This window comes from Tamandua tetradactyla, chromosome 17 (assembly GCF_023851605.1).
Source record: "Tamandua tetradactyla isolate mTamTet1 chromosome 17, mTamTet1.pri, whole genome shotgun sequence".
Lineage (NCBI taxonomy): Eukaryota > Metazoa > Chordata > Mammalia > Pilosa > Myrmecophagidae > Tamandua > Tamandua tetradactyla.
The window spans coordinates 11,967,638-11,991,124 of NC_135343.1; the positions used below are offsets into that span (position 1 = coordinate 11,967,638).

A 23,487-nucleotide genomic window follows, 5' to 3' on the forward strand; every position below is an offset into this window, starting at 1 on the left:
AATTCCTTTAAAAATCCAGTTTGTATATATAAACAGCCTGACAAATTATATGAATATAATGAGATACGCTATAATTATTACAATGACTTTATCTGTGTTTAAGGATTAAGAAATCTTTCTATCTTCATTTTAATTCTCTGTATTTTCCACATTTTTAATAATGAGCTCATATAATGGGGATCAAAAACATGATATTTTGAAATTTCAAACGTAGTATTTGAAATACTACAGAGAGAGGACTTACTTTGTTCCCAAATATTTGTTTGTATTTTCAAATGTGTTCATGGGAGTACATTAGGAAATAACATGCAAGAAACAAATTAAAAATCATTTATATGGCTCCTAAGTCATTATGAAACCATTTTAACAAAAGTAATTATTAGGTGTACATTTACACAAATTATTCCCTTCTTTCTGTTATGGTGATAATCATGAATGTTTTACAGAGAAGACTGAATAAATATGTTTTGAGAGCAAATTATTGTCACAAAATTATTCAGAAGCAGAGCATGTTTATAACAGAGTTAATCTTTTCTTTTGTTCAAAATCTATTCATCTTCTTTGGTTTCAAACATTTTTTTTAATGCTAGTCACTATCTGAACCTAAATTATGTTTCCTCAACATGTCACCCACCAAGTAGTCTTAAGCATTCTTACAACCCTATCATATTTCCCAGTCAATTCAGAAGCTCAAACTTCAGGATCATAATCTAATAAATTAGATACTAATGACAGAGAAGAGACTATTTCTCACCTTCTCATCTCTCCTTAAAGTGGCAAAACATCTTTTGCAAACTCATGTGATGACCTCATCTCTTATTTAACTGAGTAAACCCCAGCCATCAGAAGAGAATTACCTTATCTTCTTATCCTCTAATTCCCTCCTGTAATAATGGATAGACACTCCGTGCTCCTTCCTACTTTTTAGTTTCTTTTCCTAGATTTCCATCCTCCCTCAGATACAAAAATGTTTTTCCTACAATTATCCACATGCCTTACGTGCATATCAAGAATTCCTCCCTCTTTTTCACAGGGTTATTTTCATTAGAAATCAAGAGTTCAGCAAGGGCGTTTAAAGCACCTTGAAACACCTCCCCGGATGACCAGTCCCCATGCAGTTACTGCCAAGGGAAGATAAAATAGCTTAAGTAACTCAAGTAGAGTTAAAGGCTGCATTGACTTCACATATCAGGGACTATTTCCAGACCAGGTAACCCTCTGAGTCAAAGCAGGACTTTACAGGGAGAAGGGGAGAGGTGTACGTGTGGTTTGGGTCAGGAAGCAGTTTTCACATCTAATGACAGTGAAACTTGCTGTTGGAATGGCTGGAGATGGTTTCAGTTTTTCGTTCTTCCTGTTCAGTTTCCTTGTAACTATGACATTCCAATAACTGTCAGAAAGTTCTTGCAAGAGTTGTTTTGGTAAGCCTGTGGTTTGTGGGTTAGACAAGGTTCAAGGGTGGGAGAGTTAGCAGAGAGAAAGTGGGAAAGAGAATAATAGCTGGGTTGAAGCAAGGTAAACTGGGGCTTTTCTACAATGTATGCTTTAATTCATTTACACTCTGCCTCTCATTTATAGGAAAATTCTATGAAATGATTTTTCATACTCTTTTATTGTCTTTAATACCCCACCTTCCAATCACTCTTATGCAATGCAGTTTCTTCTGCAACACTCCACTGAAAGAAAGCACTTGGTTAATGTTTTCAGTGATGGCTGTCTTATCAAATATACGTACATTGCACCCAAATAATTATTTGGGTCACTAATGACTTCATCATTGTTAAATCCAGTGACCATTTCTCAGTCCTTGTCTCACTTGATGTATTTACAAGGTACTCAGTTGATCACTCTTTTTTCTTGAATCACTTTCTTCACCTTTTTTCTGGAACTCCTTACTCTCAAAGTTTTCCTCCTAAATTACTAGCCATTTATTCTCAACCTCCTTTAGCATTCTGACCTCTTCTTAAACTATATATGTTGTAGAACCCTAGACCTCAAATTTTCTCTTTCTGCTTTTTGTCTTCCCTCACTTTCCACATCATTTTACCTAATGTTACAGTTTTAAATAAAAAAATCTATATTCTGATGGCCCACTCTTGAAATGATATCTCTAGGTGCAAAATTTCCTTTGAGATTCAGACTCAAGATGCTTTCATTTACTCTGCCTGGTGTGCCTGACATATGATATACGTCCAATAAATTTTTGCCCTTTCTCTAGCATACAACCTGTTATCCGTATCTAAAAAATTCATTGTGGAGTATACTGCCTCTTACCTTTTGGTAAGTCTTCATACATCCTCCAAATGTGGGTCAAAATTAATTGCTTATTATTCTGATTCCATTATTCCTTGCATATGCCCATGATATCATTCTTAGATTGGACAACTTTATAGTAGTCATGTGTCTATGTATTTTAGTATATTTTATTAGGATATCTGAAGAATATATGAAAACTGGAATTCTATTTAACATAACTTTATGATCTCACTACCGAACACCATGCTTGGCATATTGTAACTATGCAATCACAGTTTTGTTGAAATGATGTCACTCTCTTCAGTTTGCGTAATCAAAACCCAAGTTTGTTTGCAACTTCTTAAAGCTTCTCTTTCTCCTAGTTTATTAGCACACCAAACTAGCTACATCTCCAGTGTCAGTATCTAATTCCTTTTTATTTATTTTACAAGTTGTACATTTCATCATCCTATTGGCCATAAAAAGTCCCATTATAGCCCCTTATATCTCCTGGTAAGAGAAGAACAATTACTCTCTCTTGAGTTCAGTGCTGATTTAAAGGCTTTTCAGATGGAAATGACCACAGCAATCAAGATACAATACGAAGGGCATGCTACGGTGGCTCAGCAGGTAAGAGTGCCTGCTATGCCTGAGGACCTGGGTTCGATTCTTGGTACCTGTCCATGTAAAAAAAAAAAAAAAAGATACTATACAAACATATATTTGAAGGGATTAGCCTTGTCATTTTATATCACAGCAGGTGGTATCTCCCTTTTAGAAACAGAAAAAACCATAAATATAAAATAAGCAATGCCTTGACTGGGAGATGGTTTGAAATTTTAGTCAAATGGGATATAATATATACTTAAAAAATTCAAATGTGCAAAATCATAGGAAAATGTTCATGCTCAAAAGTTAAGAGAAAGACTGAATACAGAAAATAATTTTTCCACTATCATCTCAATGTTATTCACATATTTGTACATATGCACATATATAAAATGCTCATATATACTTGTGATGAGAGAGGAAGAGAGAATGAGAAAGAACTACGTTGAAATAATAGTGGTTCTTTCAGAGTTTATTTTATTTTTCTATATTTTATCCATATTTATTTTTCTATATTTTTTGTAATTTCATAATTTGTACAATCATCTGGCATGTTTTGTCATGCAAATATATTAATCTAAAACAAAATAGAAAATATAGAGTTCCTGCATCTTTAAAATAACTATTGCATTTCATTGCTTTAGCATAATATTAAATTTTGCATTGATTTTCCCTTTCATTCAAGAATTTTTCTTCCAGTTCTCAAGAGTGACAAACTAAGGGAATTCAAAAGTGGAAGAAGCACTGCCTGAGTATCCAGGAACCTGATTTTGGTCCATGCTCTGCCCCCAGCTTTGTGACATTTCGAAGGGACTGTACCTTTTTGGTCATTAGTCCTTTACCTGCGATCAGGGAAGGTTGGGACAGATGACTTCTATACATTCTGTTCTCTTGAGGACCTATAGATTCATTATTAAAACACTGCTATAAGAACTATTTTGTGGCTTTTTGCTCAACTTGCCTGATAAGACTAATTTCACATATTTCTGCATGATGTTTGAAAATAATGGTCTGAAAGTTTCTGAAACTTAAAAACTGCCCAATTCTACACTTAGCACCGTGATAAACAAGGCAGAATTCAACATCAGTTTTGAATCTTTTATAGGGAATTTCTCTTGTCAGAGTTTCTAGTAGGGAGCTCAGCTTTACTGGCATATTTTTTTCCATATTCATGTGTATTTCAGTTATGACTCTGGAAACTTTCCTAAGTGCAAGATACAACTAAAATACATGCGGGAAGACAATAAATTTTGGACAACATACATGCAATTTCAAATACTTTTTTTAAAGAAAGAAGGAAAAGGATCCATAAATGTTTCTCTAAAATGGGCAGCCTTAGATATGTATATGCCAAATCATTTGTGAATAAATTAAGGCGGGATATAATTGATGAATGCTCATCACATAGCCCAAGGCAGGGGTTTAAAACGCAGCTAGAAGAACTGTAGTGATGCCCGGGGAAAAGTTAATCTCATTGCCAGTTGCCACCTTTGCACTCCTGTAGTGTGTGGGAGAAGCACACAGTAATGAGTGTGTGCATGAGGCAAACTCTGTGAAAAGCCATTTTATCAAGGGCTAAATCCAGCTATTTTTACTAAAATTGCTACTTTGCTTTGCTGTTCTTAGATTTCCTGCCTGATTGTCTCCCTCTCTGGGAATTGACCTTCAATGAGGAACGGGAGGGTGAGCTTCTTGAGAATGAGGAAACAATAGAACTGAGATGCAGCGCCTGGAAGAAAGTAAAGAGGAGGTTGAGTGTCTTTGGCAGGGTGGGAAGGTGAGTTGCTGCCCACCCACTCCCTCCAGAAATGTATCTGCTAAAGCCGGGGCTCAGCCTTTAATAACAGCTTTAATAATAATAGTATTTATAAAACATAACTCTCTAAAGAACTCAAAGCACTTCCCACTCACAGTCCCATTGTGCCTGGGGTAGGCTGAGCTCCTCTACCCGTGTCAGGTAGGAAGCATAAGAAAGTTAAGAAAGTCCCAAATTTCATCTCTTAGGGATCACTGTTCACTTATTGCTGTAGAGTCTGGGACATGGGGACGCAGAAAGCATTTCTCCAAATATGAACATCATTGTTTGCAGCTTTCCATTTTCTTACCCCATGGGGGAAAAGATTAAAAAGAAAAGCAAATCTTTTCTAAAACATTGGCACTAATTTCCCCACCTTGAAAAGTAATTTTAGTAGTTTCTCCCCTTCCCAGTTTAACCTGTTCTTTTCCCTTGTGTAGTTATCCACTGCTTTTTAAAGCCCTGGCCTGGGGCATAACAGCTATACTTACAGGTCATATATATAGATTTTATTTCCCGTTTTTAAATCTCTTAATTCTGATATATATTCATAGCATATCTACTACTTTTCAATCCTGAGAGACTGGCAGAATTAAATAAAAATTAAATCAATATTTCATAATAATCTTGAGCAGTACCCATACTATAGGTATAAATATGGTCTCAGCGTTCTTTTTCAGATTCCCATGATATTCATACACTCTTTAAAAACAGTTGAATATATATATATATATATATATATATATTCGTATGCATTATATATATATATGCATATACATTAGCATGCTGTTAGATTTCTTTGAGGCTCAACTCACATCTGCTTATTTTCTCTTGCTGAAGTGCTCTCTTACTCTCCCATCTGCCCAACTTCACAGTATGGAATTTACTATCCAAAGATAGGAAACCGGTTCAGTGACTCATTTTTCAAATTTTCTAAATACGTAGCAAGGCATGAATACATTCAGTGAATAATGTTGACTAATAGAAGATGAGTAACACGTAATGAACTTTTTCTTTCACTTGGCCTGTTTATACATATCAGTGTAGGAGGGGTATAATCAATGGGTAGTTTGAAAAGAAATCATAACAACTACAGGCCACTTCCTGATGGTTCCATTTGTTCTGAGCTTGGGGGCGAAACATTGGAGAACACATAGTAAAATCGAGATTCGAAAATTTACTTGCTCACAACTAGATGGTTTGTTACTATAAATACTGTCTATACTTTCTATAAATACAATGAAGTTTATATAAAATGCAAATGTGCTTTATTTGTCTAAGTAAAAGGAACTTAGAGCATGCTATTTGGAATTAGAAGTTTTGAAGAACTGATCAAATGTCCTACTTTTATGGAAATTTCAATGCTGTACACAGAAAGCTACTCCTGTGAAAGAAGTGTCAGCCTCACCATATACCCTCCCTTCCGTGTTCTCTCATTCATGAATCCACAGGAATGTTAGTGCGAATATATACAGTTATATAATGTACGATGTCCTGAGCCATCTTAGGGAATTTTATACCACATAAATTTTGTTTTCAGAAGTCACTGTTAGAGCCAAAATTGTCCTTTTCCATAGACAGACCCTGACCAGTATTCAATATATAATCATATAAATGTGAGAATTTAAAAAATTCCATTCTAACACCCATTTCCTTGAATCAATGTGGACGGGAAAGAAAAGCAGACAAAATCATTCCAATATGTTAGAACACTCTCCTCTTTATTAAAAAGTCCTGGAGCCATATTTTTGGCACAAAGGGGGTAGCAGATGTGTCAAAATTCTCTGGTCTTGATTATGATATTAGAAAATATAATTCACTTTAACTTTTTAATAGAGCTTCACATCATGATTCTTTAATAGGGTTGGCAAAATGTGTTTTGAGAATCCAAAAAGGAAAAAAAGTGCTATTTTTCCTCTTAAAAATAATATTCAGTATCCAATGTGATTTTTCCAAACAAGATTTCAATAATTTCTTAGCTTTCATCACATGAATACCTCAGTATCAACCATAGCAGGATGTTTCCAGGCACTGTTTTCACAGCACATCTTTTCCAAAATACTTGCTTTGCTGGTAATTTAAAAAGTACCTGGTATTACCACTTTTTCCTTTTCAGTCTTTCCCCATTCTCCTGGCTTGCTGTTACGCAGAAAAGTAGACTTTTCATTAATATTCTTTTTATTTCTCCCCCTCCGTCTCTCTCTCTTGAATGTATGTAAGCAGAGTATACATGAATATACTATATATCTTCATATGTAAGTACAGTTTACTTATATTATTCCCGATAACATGTCATTATTATGAATTGTATTATTTACTTATTTAAAAATAAGGAGAACTTATTTTTTAAAAACTCATTTAAAATACTCTTGGCCAAAATTAACCATCCTTTTACAATGAAGTTGCCATTGCAGTTTTGAAAGAGTTTGCTTTATTCTTTTGAGAAACAGAATTCTTATACTTCCACAGTTGATAGCTTGCAGGCTGAGCTAGTAAAATTTCAAAATTAAATTATGCCTCTTGTAAAGAAGACAAGCCTCCAGCTAGGATCAAGCTATGCCATGAAAATCAATGACATAATCTTTGTACTTCGTTGATTTAAATGTCTGCTTCTATGCTGTGTGTTATTCTCAGGCTGGAACCACCCGAAAGTATTTTTCTATGAAAATAATTACAGAAAAATTTTAGGAGAAACCCAAACAATCTCTAGAATGGGAGTTGGTTCATTCAAATACAACCCAGATGGAGCAAAACATGACTATATGGTCTTGCCTACCACTGCCAGACACCCAGGTTCTATTCCCGGTTCCTGCCCATGCAAAAAAATAAATAAATAAAAATAAAAGACTATACACAATACCTAAACAACACATACTGACTGTTCTTTCAGTTTTATAACAATGTTATTTGTTTTTATTTTGTCTATTCCAACTCGACACAAAATAAGCATAAAGAACTATAAAATGCTTGTCCTTTTCATTAATACCCTCAAGAGCTATTTACAGAATACTGTTTGGTATAGAAAACTCCCAATGCAATTTTGTTTTTAATTTTTTTCTCTGGGAGTAATCTTGATTGTCAATAACATAAAAGATGGGAAGATATAAAATAAAATTAGATAAAGTTGCACTGGATAGTAACCAATTCCTTGACAGTAGAATTCATGCCCTCCTCCCAACTTCTCCATTTAGGATGGAATTTTAACTACTGTTAAAATTAAGCAAGAAAATTAGCTATATTGGATTGTGGAAGAACTAACTTGAGTTAGTTATGAAGCAAAACTTCATAGTATAGATTGAGTACCAAAACCAATTATAGTATTTCAAATACAAATTCTAAAACTTCCTTAATTTACAGATAATATCCATTTTGAGTAGAATATTCTCACTTAATAATTTTACAACACAACTTCTGAATAAAGATGGGAGATTGAACACAAACATTTATTTCTCCTCAAGAAACCCCACTAAATGTCTTACAGGAGAAGGATTTATTTTAAGAAAAAATCACCAAAGACAAAGAGAATGAGAGAGGACACAAGAATTACACAGTTCTAGAAGCAGGTGGACGAAAGACTGTTGGCATAGGATCTGACTATAGACACAAGAATCTGACCCCTGAGCCAGCAGTGAGAGGGAGGGGTCACAATGCGGAAGCCAGAATATACTGTACAGCAACCCCAAAACACATAATTGATAGCATCTATAACTCTGGATGTGACAGTAAAATTGAGGCTACAAAAAGGAGAATTGGTCAAAAGTTGATGAAGATATTAAATTTCTGATTCCTCTTTTACCCTGGGCAGTGAGGCTCACTCTGGCAGAAACCTGAAGGATTAGCCTTTGGAAAATGGAAAATGTGTCTGTGCCTGGTAACAGCAAGCCGAGCTGAGAGTAGGAACACATTCTAAGAAATCTATTTCTTAGACTTAACTGAAAATTTACCTATTGATGCTGAGACCCTCTGCTATTTTCCATGCTGAATTCCAAGAATGCTGGCAACTTCCAGGAAAAATGATTGGAAGAGCTCCCTATGAGGAAAGCAATTCTGCATCAACTGCTTAAATACAATAAGAACTATTTTAAGGAAGGGGTGATTCATTTTCCTTAAGTAGACTGATAACATTTGTATTTTTACAATAGGTAGATACATGATACATAGATTAAATGTAAATAGAAACTTATGGTATTAAACAATGTGGTGATTATCAATTAACTGGTTCTATTATTATTTGCTGAACTTTTTGGGGGGTTGCATATGAAAATTTCTTTGTGAATTACTTAAAGCTATTTCAAAGTTTTATTACAGTCTTTTGATGTGTATTTAAATATAAAGTTTTGAAATAAACTAGAACTTTAAGAACTCCACCTGCCCTTGGTGATTTGTAGATATCAGCATGCATGATTGGTAATATTATTAAAAGAAATATTTATGGACTTACACTTTAAATCAGAGCACACCAGATCATATAAATCCAAATAGATCCAATGGATCACCTAGTCCATCTTTTTCAATTTAAAGATTTGAAAACTGCGATCAAGAGAGGCATGCAGGCAACAAGTGGTGGAACAAAGTCCAGAATCCAGGTTATGGGAAGTAAATGTAGGAAATTGATCAGGACACACAGAAGAATTATTACTGTATATGCTTTGCTTATATATGAGCAAAATATTCTGGACTCACTGCGTATTGAGTCTAATGCAGGTCGGCATGTCACATAAATGTATACTTTTTGTTTTTTATGGATTTATGACTATTGGAAAATGACATGTTATAACTAAAAACATACACAAAGGTCAACATCGAATAAGTAATTCTGTGTATCGGGTTCCACCATATTTACCTCTGTTATGCTTCCAGAAATATATATATGTATATGTATGTATATATTTTGCACATTGTTCTATTATCATTATTTTACTTAATGTTATTTTTGCTTAAAATAAATGATCTATGTGGGTATCTTATTATGCATACTTCAGTACACATTTATTCAGTATAGATAACTAATCAAATTCATAATTTCTCTTCTAACAGTCTTTGGTAGAATATCCTTTACATTTTATTAATTTAATAGAATATATAAAATTGAGTAAACTAATATAATTACTCGAAGATACCTTATGTGAGCCAGATGAATGAATTGGAATTTAAGGCAGCTGGGTGATTGTGAAATCAAGGCAGTAATATTCAATATATCCTCAAGGGGCCAGACAAATGCCAATTTTCCTTGTCCGAGGTGAGAAGATGCATCACACACATCACAGGCAGGACCATGGAGAGCTCTGTGGTTTGCAGTCCTAGGCTGCAGTTGGATTGATTGAACCCTCTGGAATTAGACTCTACAGATTTAAAGGTACTCCAGCCAATTAATGGGATTACTGGGCCTCTTTAAACAGAAAAAAAAAAATTCAGGAGTCTTTTCTTAAACTTTTGGGGTTGTTTCAGAAACTGCTCATTTTTGCATAACATATGTGTCAAATCATTTAGGTGGGTGGAGGAAGAAATCAAGATGCGAGTGAACTTATTTGAAGCTGTAAGATATATGTGTGTGTAGATTTAAACAGAATAAAACGCTCAAAATAGCAGTTTATATATATAAAGCTAAACGTTATGAGCAATGTACAATTAATTTTACCCCTTCCTTCCCAGACATTTTTGAGAATATCCCCCCCCCCCCCTTTTTTTTAAGGTAAAGGATATGCTTCAAATTCATTTTATGTTTTTGGACAAAATTTTTACTATGGGACATTTGTATGTGTTCGAGATTCTTCATCTTCCACTCTTACCTTACTTGTCACCTTATCCACCCATCCAACAAGGTCCCAAATAAAGCAGAGAAGTTGTATTAGAAAAAGCTCAGAGAGACCTCTTAGAAAACATAACCCCACTTGTATCAGTAATGATCCTTATTTCTCTCTTTCCATAAAAGAGATATATGTCATGCCAGGAAACATAAGGAACTTGAAGAATATGGATGCCAATCTCTCTCAGATCCAACCTTATCCCTAGGGATTCAATATAGGACTTGCCAAGATTTTCAATTCATAGATTATTTAACAAAGATCTCCTCTGATAATCTTTGGGAGTAACCAACAATCTTTGAGGTGGGGGAAGACAAATCCATTAAGCATTCATTGTATACTCTGCATTGTGAAAGATATGGTCACTTAATTACATCATGGTAAGGATTTTGATTTTGTTAAAAGTGATATGGGAGGGTGGTACGACGGTGGCTCAGGGGCAGAGTTCTCACCTGCCATGCTGGAGACCTGGATTTGACTTCCAGTGCCTGCCCCCCCCCCCAACACACACACAAAGTGATATGGGAGTCACAGAGAAATTTTAGAATGAAACATATATAGGAGGTGTTGGCATAACATTTAATTGCATAGGTGTTGGAGTTGGACTGCCTCGATTTGAAATATTGATTGTTTAATTTGAGCAACTGCTTGACCTTTACATGTTTCAGCTTCCATATATGTAAAAGGGAATAACAGACCTAAAAACAGGGTTGTTTAGGGGAGTCAACTAAAAAAATAAGCAAGTGGAATGCTTCCAAGGGGCCAGACAAATGCCAATTTTCCTTGTCAGAGGTGAGAAGATGCATCACACACATCACAGGCAGGACCATGGAGAGCTCTGCGGTCAATAATCAACTCTCAATAACTGTTTGATATTATCATGTCTAAAAACTCGGATTATATGGGAAAGTGTGAAACAGACCAGTTAGAGAACTACCGTCATAGTAGTGGCTTGGAAGTATAGTGAGAAGAAGAGGACTGTGAGAAAATGTATTTTTGAAGTAGAGTGCACAAGACTTACTAATACATTAGAGAGGAATTGGGGGGGAAAGAGAGGACTCAAGGGTGACTATTTATTTTTTTGGCTACAGGAAATGGGTGATTTTGCCATTTTTGGGGGGTGGGTGGGTATATGGCCCAGGAATTGAACTCCGGTCTCCCGCCTGAAAGGTGGGCATTCTAACCACTAAACCCGTGCACCCCGGATTTTGCCATTTTTTGAGATAGAGCAGACTCAGGAAGGAACAGATTTTGTAGAGAAGGAAAATATTTCTTTTGGACATGATAAAGTTGAGATGCCCATTAAGCATCCAAATAGAGATAATACCACGATTCAGAAATTTCTGAATGTGGAAATAAAGGCTCACTAAATAAAAGCATTGGGTATATTTAAGTTTCAGGAAAAATGTCAGAAGTCACTATATATATTTCTATGTCCACGCTAATTAAAACTATTTCACAGCAGGACTAGAACTATGGGAAGACTTTCTCTCTCTCTTAAGATCATCAGCAAAAATTAAGATTTTTAACATTTTCTAAGTCACTGTAACTTTAAGAAAAGTGTAGTAAAAATTATTTACATCAGCATACTATTTTCTAAATATTATTAATATTAATAAAAACGATTATTTTATGATTTAGGTAACTACCTCACAAGCATTTGAAACAAATAAACTATATGTAGAGTCTTAACGCATGTAAGAGTAAAATATATTACCAAATTATTACCACTTGAATAATTTTTCTCTTTTTCTCTTTGGTTTTCAGCAGTGTGAGAACTATAAGATCAAGGCAAAACTGTATTTGCTTTGAGACTTTTCTGCTTCTTCTATTTTGGCCAGCAACCACTTCAATGACAAAACTTGAATTCCATTATTAAAGGTAACACTCATATTTTGGTAATTTACTTTCTTTCCATAAAGAGACTGATATTCTCTCTTGCCGGTAAATGGGATATGAAGGTTAGGACTCTACTAATATTAACATCCCAGGGACTGTGCTGAGCACCTTTATAATTGTAATTCTCCGAATTATCCAGGTAGTTCAGTATTTTCATTTTATAGTTAAAAGAACTGAGGTGCAAAGATCTCCATGGAACTGTGTAGGGCTAGGAAGTAACATTAGAGATTCAAACCAAGATGTCCTTGGACTCCAAGACTTCAGTCTTTGTTATTAATCCCAACAAAATCATTGTTCATATTTCTTTCTTCAGGATTAATTCTCCCAAAACATTTCTCAGTTTGACCCACTATGTCATTTTATTAAGTTGACCCCCGATATAACTAAATTCATCCCTTCATTAATTAATTATATATTAATATATATGTATCCATATATTAATTTGCCATATACATATATAAAATACCTATTGTGCACATGTCGTATTCTAGATGCTCTGAATACATCAGTGAACAAAACACAAAATGTCTTCCTATGGTCATATGGAGTAAACAAAACCATATACAAATAAATGTATTTAGCATACTTTAGGTAATGTTAAGGGTTGTAAAAAAAAAAGTAAATCCAGATCACTTGATCAGAGAGAAATAGGGGTGCTATCTGAGGCTGGTGGCCAAGAAGAGCACTAAGATGGTTTGTTATTTGACTAAGGACCAGAATGGGTTGGGACAGTGGCCTTAAGGGTGTTTAGAGCAGAGGTTCTCATACTTGAGTGTGAATCAGAATTAGTGCGAGGGTTTAAAAAACGTACATTACTGGGTCAAATGCCAAGAGTTTCTGATTCTGGGGTTCTATACTGGAGACCAAGAATTTACATTTCAAACAAGTTCCCAAGTGATGAAGATGTTGCTTGTGCAGGGACCCCATTTTGAAAACCACTGACATAGGGGATGATCTTTTCAGAAAAACAGCTAGATCATCAAAGGCTAAAAGGATGTTTGGCATTTTTGAGAAATAACAAAGAAATGAGAGTGACTGTATTTTGGTGATGAGCCCAATCATTTAGGACCTTGCAAATATTAGTGGGAAACCTCTGGAGATTTTTGAGAAAGGAAATGACATGCTAAAGAGAAATGTTATGTTGTAGCAGTCAGCACAGGGAGCTGAAATAGTTAGGAACTGTTTGAGTCCAGACAAGAGAAGATAGTGGCTTATACCAGGGTGGAAATGGTAGAAGAGATGAAAAGCAGCTGTATTCTAGATACATTTTGAAAGTCAGAGCTAATAAGATCTGCTGAAAGATTTCATGTAGGAGGTGAAAAGAGTTGAGAATGGCTCCAGGTTTTGGGAATTGAGGCATTGAATGAGTAGTAATAAAATTTAAAACTTTTAGACATTCTGGATGACGCATGATTACAAAAACAAAAGAACAAAAACAACCAACTCAGAATTTAAAATCAGAGCTTGTTGTTTACTAGAACAATATTTCAAGAAGGAAGTTAGCTTGAAACCACTGTTCCCTAGATCCCTCGGCATTTCAAATTTTCCACTGTTATTTTATACCTGATTTTCTCCAAGATTTATCTCATGAACAGCAGGGGAAGAGGAGCTTCATGAGAATTACAGGTAGATGAGACCTGGTGCTCAGCACAGAAGAGGAAGGTGGACCTTACAAATGTGCAAATTTCAAAGATGATCTTTGTAAGGAAACCGATATGGCGTCTTTGAAAGAGGGTTAAATATTCATTTGAACACACACACAAAAGCACAGCATGGATCAGTAAGAATGAGGTGGGGATGTATTGTACTGAAGATCTGCAAAAAGCCCATGATGTTTGTTCAAAGAACAAAATAAAAATCTCTTTTTGTGAACTTCAGATTATGGCTGAACTTTATCAATTATGGAGGGATTTTTTCTCTCAAAATACATAGCAACTTTTAAAATATTTCCTATTTTTATTGTTTGGAAGCTTTTGATGTGCGGAAGTTGTTAAACTTTCCGTTTGTTTCAATACATCAATGTTTTCTTTCTGGAAGACCATGACCAGGTGTTTCTTAGGGCTGATGACACAGTAACAAATATGGCTAAGCCAGGCTATAGGAAATAGGGTGGAACCTTGAGTCCTGATGTGACCTTGCTCTTCTGTATCCAAATCAAAGGTTAGGAGGGATGATTCTGTGCCTCTGAACTGGGCTAGGGTATTAGCCCCTAACAGCATGCATGCCTCTGTGAGGAGCCAAGAGTCCACACTCTTCCCCTCTAACTGAATCCAAGACCAGCCTAGGAGATCTGTTCTAATTCCTACTTTCCGGTTTCTATATTTTTAAGAGATGCTTAGAAGTTATCCACCTGAAGCTTGCATAAATAATCATTTATCCCATGCATTAGAATTTTTATGGCTTCATTTGATGGTATCTTCATCCTTAGTACACCTGGGATTTATTTTGCTATAAGGTAATCTATTTCCCTTTAATAGACAATTGTTTCAGCAAATTTTATTGAACAGTTAATGCTTGTGCCATTTACCTGAAATAATAGTTTTGTTTAATTCTAAATCTGCATTTGTTCTTGCAACCTTTTGGGGACTTAATATTTTGTCCCACTCATTTATTTTTCTTCTATTGTATTGGTACCATAATGTTTGAATCATTATAGTTTTAATATATGTTAGGGCTAAAATGAACTTTTTGAAAACTTTAATGTCCTGTGATGACATCTACCGAACTCTTTATCAAAAGGACATAGAGATTCCTAATTCCATGTGCCTATAAGCATTAACTTGTGTTCTTGGTTATACGCTTATTTTCACTAAACTGTAACCGGCATAAGAACCCGCAGGTTCTGTGTTAGAATACTCTCCAGGTATATCATTAATTAGTTGTCAAATATACTAACATGTTAAAGTGCTTTGCTAAATGTGCAGGTTTGAAACTGTTTTGTACCCAGGAAAAGCCATGCTCTTTTAATCCAATTTTGTGGGTGGGGATCTTTTGGTTAGGTTGTTTCCATGAAGATGTGACCCACACAGTTGCAGGTGGAACCTCTTGATTAGATTATTTCCATGGAGAGATAGCCCTGACCATTTAATGTGGGTCTTTATTAGTTTACCGGAGTCCTTAAAAGAGCTCATGGAGAGAAACAAAGCTCAGAGCTGAAGATGCTTGGAGAGCTGACACAGAGAGCAGAGAGATGAAACCTGACACAGACGTTTGGAGATGCTAAGCTAAGAGATGAAATCCAGGGTTTTCCCCATAGAGGCTAAGTAAGAAGCCACAGATGCTTAGAGAAAAAAACCACTGGAATGAGAAGCTGAAAAGCAATGCAGCTCAGGAGCAGAGGGCCAGGAGATGCCAGCCACATGCCTTCCCAGCTGACAGAGAAACCCTGGACGTGATCGGCCTTTCTTAAGTGAAAGTATCCTCTTATTGATGCCTTAATTTGGACATTTTTATGACTGTAACTATAAACTTGTAAGTTAATAAATCCCCTTTGGAAAAGCCAACTCATTACTGGTATATTGCATTCCAGCAGCCTTAGCAAACTGAAACACCAAATAAAGCTTATATAAGGTAATATTATTTCTCAGGATGTACTGAATTATGTCCCATACCTGGCTTATGATACATGACAGTTTTAAGTGATGGTTTCTACACTACAAATTTTAGCATAGCCTACTTTTCACTTCCCATGGATCTAGATGTTGAAATAAATACCCACAAGAAAAATCTGTGGAATAAATTATTGTCATTATATTTTTAATAGTAATTTGATGAGTCACTCTAATGTCATAGTATTTAGTACAGATCTGAACTCTATTGACTAAAAACACAAAGAAGCTCTCTCTTATTACTGAAATAAAAATGTGGTGATTAACTATTAGCCTAAAGAAAATCTTCAAGTACTAACTAATGACACTTCAATTCTTAGGCAGATGGAATAAGATGCACCAGGATTTAAATTTTTATTCCTTTTTATCTTGGATAATTTTCTTAAGCTCTCAGCCTAATTTTGGTCATTTATAAAACAAGAATAAATATAACCAACCCATAGGGTTATGGTGGAGATTGGGTGAGAAAATAGAAGTGAAAGGGAGTAGCCTATAAAAGGTTTACTTTACTTACACTGCTCCATCCTCCCCAGTGACACATATAAAAAATAAATAAATAAATAGTACTGTTCACGATTCACTCTGAGATAATTCAGATTTCTACATAGCTTTAGAGAATATAAATGTGCCTTTCCAGACACGTGGCTGGACCTAGAAAATACTGTGAAATGAGAGAAATTTGCCACCTATTTCCCTCTGAATCCGGCAATTCCTTGTCCTCCCAGGAGTGCAATCAGCTCTTCACTCCTACTCAGGCACATACTGGAGAAACCTCTTCTCTATTACCTCTTGATTAGATGGATATATTGCAGCAAAAGTATGAGAACAGGCTGCAGAGATGCCTCCATTTGTCCGGCATACTTACATTCTAACAGGAAGTACGTTATCATGTGATTCCATTTTCAACTGATACTTGTTATTCCCAAGGAAAATGGACTTCATTTTCCTCATTATTAGAAAAAATGAATACATAATTGGAGGGTGGTAGAGGTATGATTACATATGTTTCATTAACTTCACAGAAAGATATGCAGCCAGCAAATATTATTTTAAAAGGAAAAAAAAAAGGAAAGTAAAAACAAACAAAATAAAAACAAAAAAAAAGATTGGAAAAGACTGCAGAAAACTGATTATGATTCATTAATTAACAATAGCAACTTATAAAATATCATTATTTCCTTAATGCTTACCTTCTCCATTAGATCATACCCTCTCCAGTAGCAGGGGTACAGTTCGTTTTACTTATGATTTTAATCCCCTACATAGGACATGCAAAATAATCACTTGCAAAATAAATGAATAGGTTTATAGGAATGCTATGCATCTTATAAAACAATGCAAAATAAAAAAACATAAAAGTGTGGATGCTTTGGTCTTTTTTCGAAGTTTTTAGCAGTTGTATTTCTTTTTACATTTTTAAAGATGATAATAAAATATGGATTGGAATCTAAAACCTAGTCCAGTCCTAAAATATTTGGTTGGAATATTTCAGAGAACCCGACCCAGCTATCAATTCTCCGGACATACACCCTCCCCCAATATTTTCTGTTATTGACTTGAAATTCTAATTTGTTCTTGATATCAACATCTTCAAAACATCAGCCTTCCTGTTTTTTCCCATTAAGTCTTCACTGATGCAATCTGCTTGATGTTTTATGTGGTAATAAAATAAGCACATTTAGATCGTTATTAATCCATTTCAAAATTTGAGGACTGCCAGGGAGCACACTCTTATTTCTGTCTCATTTCGTATGTTGTTTGAGCCTAGGAATTTCTTGAATGTTGCTACAGTAACATATCATCAAAACAGGACAGAAGCATTGATGCGAACTGTGCCTTACTCTGTGGGGTTACTGGCCTTATAAAAATTGTTCATTCTTTGAAAAAATATTCAAGTTCACCAAGAGTTTATCACTCTTCATTTTAGAAAACTCCTCAACAAATAAAACCAAAAGAAAAAAAACTAAAATTTATTAAGAAAATAAATTTGTGAATTTGTAATATTGGTTCTTAAAAATATTACCATAAAGCAAAGTTCACCTTTTTTTTTTAAACAAATATCTTTGTGTCACTAAGTAACGCATTCCAGTCTATTAAAGATCAAATGGTTCTTTTTTTAATTAGGCACCATTTATTATGACTGATAACTATTTTAAAAAAGCAGGAGAATCAGAAAATGGGATATTAATTAAAGTGATTAAAATGCATTTGGAATTAAAGTGTCTGAATTAGAAGAAAATTGAAAACTTTGATTTGGAATTGTTTCAAATGGTTACAGAAGGAGTTCCCGGAAGATGGTGGAAGGAGTTCTGGGATGATGGTGGAATAGGACAGCTTGAGTTCAACTGCGCTCCAGGAACGGCTAGAGAAGTGGCTGGGACAGCGATTCCCGGGTGTGTAAGTGAGCTAGGAGAGTCACTGGTGCAAATGGCCTAGGGCAGAAGCCCGGAACCCTCAGGAGCACACCTAAGTGAACCAAGCTGCGCTCCTTGAAGATGCTTCCCTCACCCCCACCCCGCCAACCCCTCCCAGGAATACCCACCTCACACCCCGACCCCAAGCGTGGTCACACCTGCCGCAGCCCAACCCACCTCTCCTGGGCAAGCACAGTCTCGCCCCGCCCTCCCCTCCCGAGCCCTACCTCTCCTTCCCTGTTCCCTGCAGGTGGTAGGCAGCACATAAAGGCTGTAGGCGCTTACCTCCATACCTAAGCTACACGCGCCTCCAGCCCGTACAGTCACAGAGCTGCACAGCATACTCCCCACCCCCAGCTCTGCGCACGTGCACATCAGTTTATGGCCACCCAGATCTGCACATGCCCATGATCCCCAGTCAGGCCCCCCAGCTCTGGGCAAGCACTGACCTGCATAGCCAGGTCACATCTACCTCCAGCCCACACAGGTGCAATGCTGAACCACTGCCCTGAACCCTGTGCATGCGCACAAAAGGCACAAGCTATAGACCAGCACACACTGGGGACCAGTCCCCCAGACCCATGCACCTGCACAGTCACATCTTCCCTGCTGCTGGGTGCCCACACTCACAGGCTCCAGCATAGCACCCCCAACCTACGCTGCAGTGCACGACCACACTGTTGTGTTCTGCCCTGGACCCTGTATCCTGTGTTACATCTATCCTGCAAATACAAGGCTTTAGACTACTGAAGGAAATCAACTTCCAAAATAAACCAATCCCGATGTTTGCGTGCTGCAAAGACAGCGGAAGATCACCAAGCCTATCATGATGCAGACAGATAAAGCCCAGCCTAAGGACCAAATTAAAACACCACAGGAGACACAGATGTTGCAACAACTAATCAAAGGTGTTCATATAACTCTACTAAACAAAATAAATGGGATGGCTAAGGACATAAAGAAGATCAAGGAGTCACTAAAAGAGCATAAAGAGGACTTTGAAAGAATGAATAGAAACATAGCAGATATCACAGAGATTAATGATGCTGTAGACCAAACAAATAGTTCCATATTATCTTAAATATTACAGTTCTTGGTTGAGGTTACTCTGGAAATCTTTTACTTATACAGAGGGGGGCATTTTTTATTTTGTGACTATTATATGCTTATATTGGCAAGTTGGGAACACTCATTCTTGCTGGTAGCAACATAACATGGTGTAGCTGTTACGGAAGACAGTTTGCCAGTTCCTCAGAAAGTTAAGGATAGAACAGATATATGACTTGGAAATCCTGTAACTACATATATACCCTAAAACATTTAAAGCAGAGGCTCAAACAGATATTTTCACACTGATGTTCACAACAGCATTATTTGCATTGCCAAAAGATGGAAACAACCAAAGTGTCCATCTACCAATGAATGCGTAAACAAAATGTAGTATATACATACAATGGAGTATTATTCAGCCAAAAAAAAAGAAATTAAGTTCTGATGCCTGCCACAACATGAATGAACCTTGAAGACATCATGCTGAGTGCAATAAGGCAGGCGCTAAAGGACAAATATTGCATGATCTCACTGATTTGAAAGAATTAGAATAAGAAAATTAACACAGTCAGAATCTAGAATATAGATTACCAGGGGATGGGGTGGGAATAGGAAATGGGAAGTTAAGGCTCAAAATGTAAAATGTTCTTATGTGAAATAATGGAAATGTTTTGGTAATGGATGGTGGTTATGGTAACACAACACTGTGAACACAATTAACAGCACTGAAACATACATCTGAATATGAGTAAAAGGGGCAATGTTAGATAGTATATATGGTAATGATAATAATTTTTTTTTAATCCCATGGAAGTATACTACACAAAAAGTGAACCCTCAGTTCTAACCTTGGACTTTAATCAAGGTTTAATTTAAAAATTGGCCATCATCAATTGTAAAATTTTCCACACCACTGCAAGGTGTTGGTGGTGGGTGGTATAAGGGAATCCTGTATTTTATGCATGATTGTTCTGTAAACCCACAACCTCTATACTAAAGAAATTAAAAATTAAAGACAAAAGATATCAAGTTGAAGGAACAAAATAAATAATATATATTATTAACTCTATTTTATGAATGGATCACTGCGGAGTAATCAATTCTCATCTGAAGATCCAGAAAATCTTTGTTTAGAATCAAAATATATAGAGCAAAATCTCTTTTAAAACCTTTTTAAAACCTCTTTTCCTATGAAATATTTACATACAATATTTCAATTAATTTGCTGTTAGACACCAATATTTTCCATAATAATTATAGAAAGAACTAAGGAGACCCTGTATTTTTAGGTGAATTGAAATTGCTTTTATAATTAGATTTTTTAAATAGAATCAGAAAGTGAAATTTATGTTTTTCACTTGATTTTTAATAATATTGATGTGATTTTCACTTCTTCACTGAGAACTTTATATTTAATTATTGATTTTTAATCTGGGATGCCTTAACCATTTTAAGGAATATTTCAATATAAGAATATATATGTATGGTTTTACATTTTTTTTCTGTGGTTGGTCCATGTGAAAAATTCAAATATTCATTTAAAGAAAACATAAAAGCAAACTAGACAGCAAAAAGGGTCTAGCAAGAGGTGGGAAAAATAGCCAGAATGTTAAAAAAAAAAAAAACTGGCGACAGGTTTGGGGATACTACTTCATGACTTGAGATAGTATGTCACTCAAATGCAAATTAAATACAGGCTGCAGTGGGCATGTGGAGTCAGAAACACTGTCTCAGGGACCACTTCCACAAATGAAGTTTTCTGTCAGCTTCCACCTCACAGATATAAGGCACCATTGGAATCTTTTCTCTATTGTGGTCTGCCCTCAAGAAAAGCTGGTATTGTCTTGGTAAATCTATCAAATTATGGTGTTAGCTGTCTCCCCTACACCCCAGAATTAGGGAGATGAATTATGATCCATTTTATTCCCCACAGATAGCAGAAATGAATGAGATGTGTAATGAAATAAATGCTTCGTATCTAAGCGAGGTCACGTATCTCAGTTATATCACTGCACTAACAATTTTAGCAAAATAGGGTGAAAGTTTGGTAAGTAACAGGGATGAAACATGAGAGCATTTAGTTATCAGATAATTCAGTGCAAATTGGAGATGATCCTATACAATGACCAATTATATCAAGGATAGTTCTAGGATGCAGACATTTGAAATATCAGGTTTTATTTATTAATTTAAGGTTTTTATGACACTGCCCCTTGTAAATTATATAGGAACAAAACTAATTTTCAAGTATTTTTTCCTAAAAGGCTCTTATTTCTTAAGTTAAACTTAAGCTTTTAAAGGAACTTATTTCTTAAAAGGCCAGAAGATTTCGCTGAAATAGACATTTAAATTTATTGAGGATGAATCTCTCCAGCCTTAAGATGGTTTATAAGGCTTGCAACCAAATAAGTTCAAAGTAAGATATGGACAAGAATTACTGATTCCCAGGTGAGTTTGTGTATGTGTGTGCATGAGTGTGCATGAGTGAGAGAGAGAATATGCTTATTTCATATGTTTTGTAAACATAAGAAGAAAGAAGGAAATATGAAAAAAGTAGACAACAGTTAGTAACCCCAATACAAAGTAGAACAGAAAGCATAAAGAGACTAGAAACAAAGCTTCCTACCACATCTGGTAAAAGAGCTGAGAAGCGATCCCATCAGTCTTAGACAGCACCTGGTAAGCATCATGAAAGAAAGGCATTTAGGGCTGATCTAGTTCCCAAAGAAGGAAAACAGACAGAAAAGACGCCCACGTAAAGTACATGCAGCCTCACTTCCTTGAGGTGGTAGTCCAAGAAAGGATTTCGGTATATGCTGGGCGAATAATAACGGCTTCTTAAATTTGGCTGGGAGATGGCCGTAAGTGCCAGAACACTGTAAACCCAAGTTGCCATTCTGGAGTATTCTCACCCTTGGCATTTTATTCTGAGGCAGGCTTATGTTGTTCAGACTGATCATGTTGACACAAATGATAATGAATATTGCAAGTTGGAAGACTCCTTACCTTATTATTTAAAATTCAAGGCCCAGCTTTTATCCTAAGTCCAGGGAGCATGATGATTATGTAGTTTTATTCTTATTTTCTTTGGCCTCTATTCTACTTTGGCTGCAAGTCACCTTCGTCTTCTTGATAAGTAGTAATTCTTTGTCTGGAAAGGAGTTACTCTCATCAAATAGCACTGATTCAGAAGGAAACCAGGCAACCTGTTTTCAGCAGTAAACCTAAACTTGGCTTCAGTTTCCTATTTGTGTTTTCTTCCGAGGTGGGTGGCCAGTGAGGTCAGGAATTGGTGAGTGAAACAGGAGAAAAGTAAAGGAGAAGCAATAGTGCGCAGCATTTCAGACCATGTAGGAGGAATGGTCTATATATTTACAAATATTTAGTCTATAGATTTCAGTGGTAATTTAAAATAATATACGACGCTATATTTAATTTAAATTATTGACTGTAATCAATCGGTAAACTCGTGTACTATTTAATTTTATAGAATAGGGACCCTCAATTAGAAATAACTTTTTACGTTGAAGTGCATTATCACACACACCACTGAATAACACAGAAGTGAAACATGGGAGTTGAATACTTAACAACCACACAGAATTAAGAAAGAAAGTAATTATATTTCAAGGATTGTGTCCCACAAGGATTCTCATATGTGCAATTATAATTTCCATAAATTGGGGAGTATTAAAAAATCACAGCATTAGAGACAGACTGACATCAGTGAGTTGGCACAGTAGGGATCTCCAAAGGACAGTCCCTCATCAGAAATATCACAAAACAAACAGAAACTGTCAGAACCAACCTTGCCAAAACTCTGGAAAACAGACAAAGGTATAAGAAATGCTGAATTAAGAAATAAAGTAACTTTGAATACTTCTGGGGTCCTGGTAAACCTCTGTGAAAACACTAACTGAACATAAGCTAAAGGAACAGAGAGTTCAGTGACTACACATGAGAAAGAATAGTCTCTGCAGAAATAATTTGGAGAAAAAACCCCAGATAACTGTGTTGTAACAATCGACAACAGCAAACCTTGGGGATGGTGGAAGAATCTAGATTCAGAGTTA

General features: G+C 35.8%; 1 protein-coding gene across 2 annotated transcripts in view; it reads left to right on the top strand.

The window, feature by feature from the left end:
• The window catches only part of LOC143661492 (uncharacterized), a 72,327-nt gene extending 53,840 nt beyond the window's left edge, over positions 1-18,487 (top strand). For both annotated transcript variants that reach the window (XM_077135084.1, XM_077135083.1), the window contains 6 exons: positions 4,471-4,621; positions 6,863-6,894; positions 9,846-9,995; positions 10,572-10,823; positions 12,211-12,324; positions 18,229-18,487. In XM_077135084.1, coding sequence (XP_076991199.1) covers positions 4,471-4,621; positions 6,863-6,894; positions 9,846-9,943 — 281 coding nt within the window. In that variant the 3' untranslated portion in view covers positions 9,944-9,995; positions 10,572-10,823; positions 12,211-12,324; positions 18,229-18,487. The remainder of the gene's footprint in view (positions 1-4,470; positions 4,622-6,862; positions 6,895-9,845; positions 9,996-10,571; positions 10,824-12,210; positions 12,325-18,228) is intronic.
• The last annotated feature ends 5,000 nt before the right edge of the window (positions 18,488-23,487 follow it).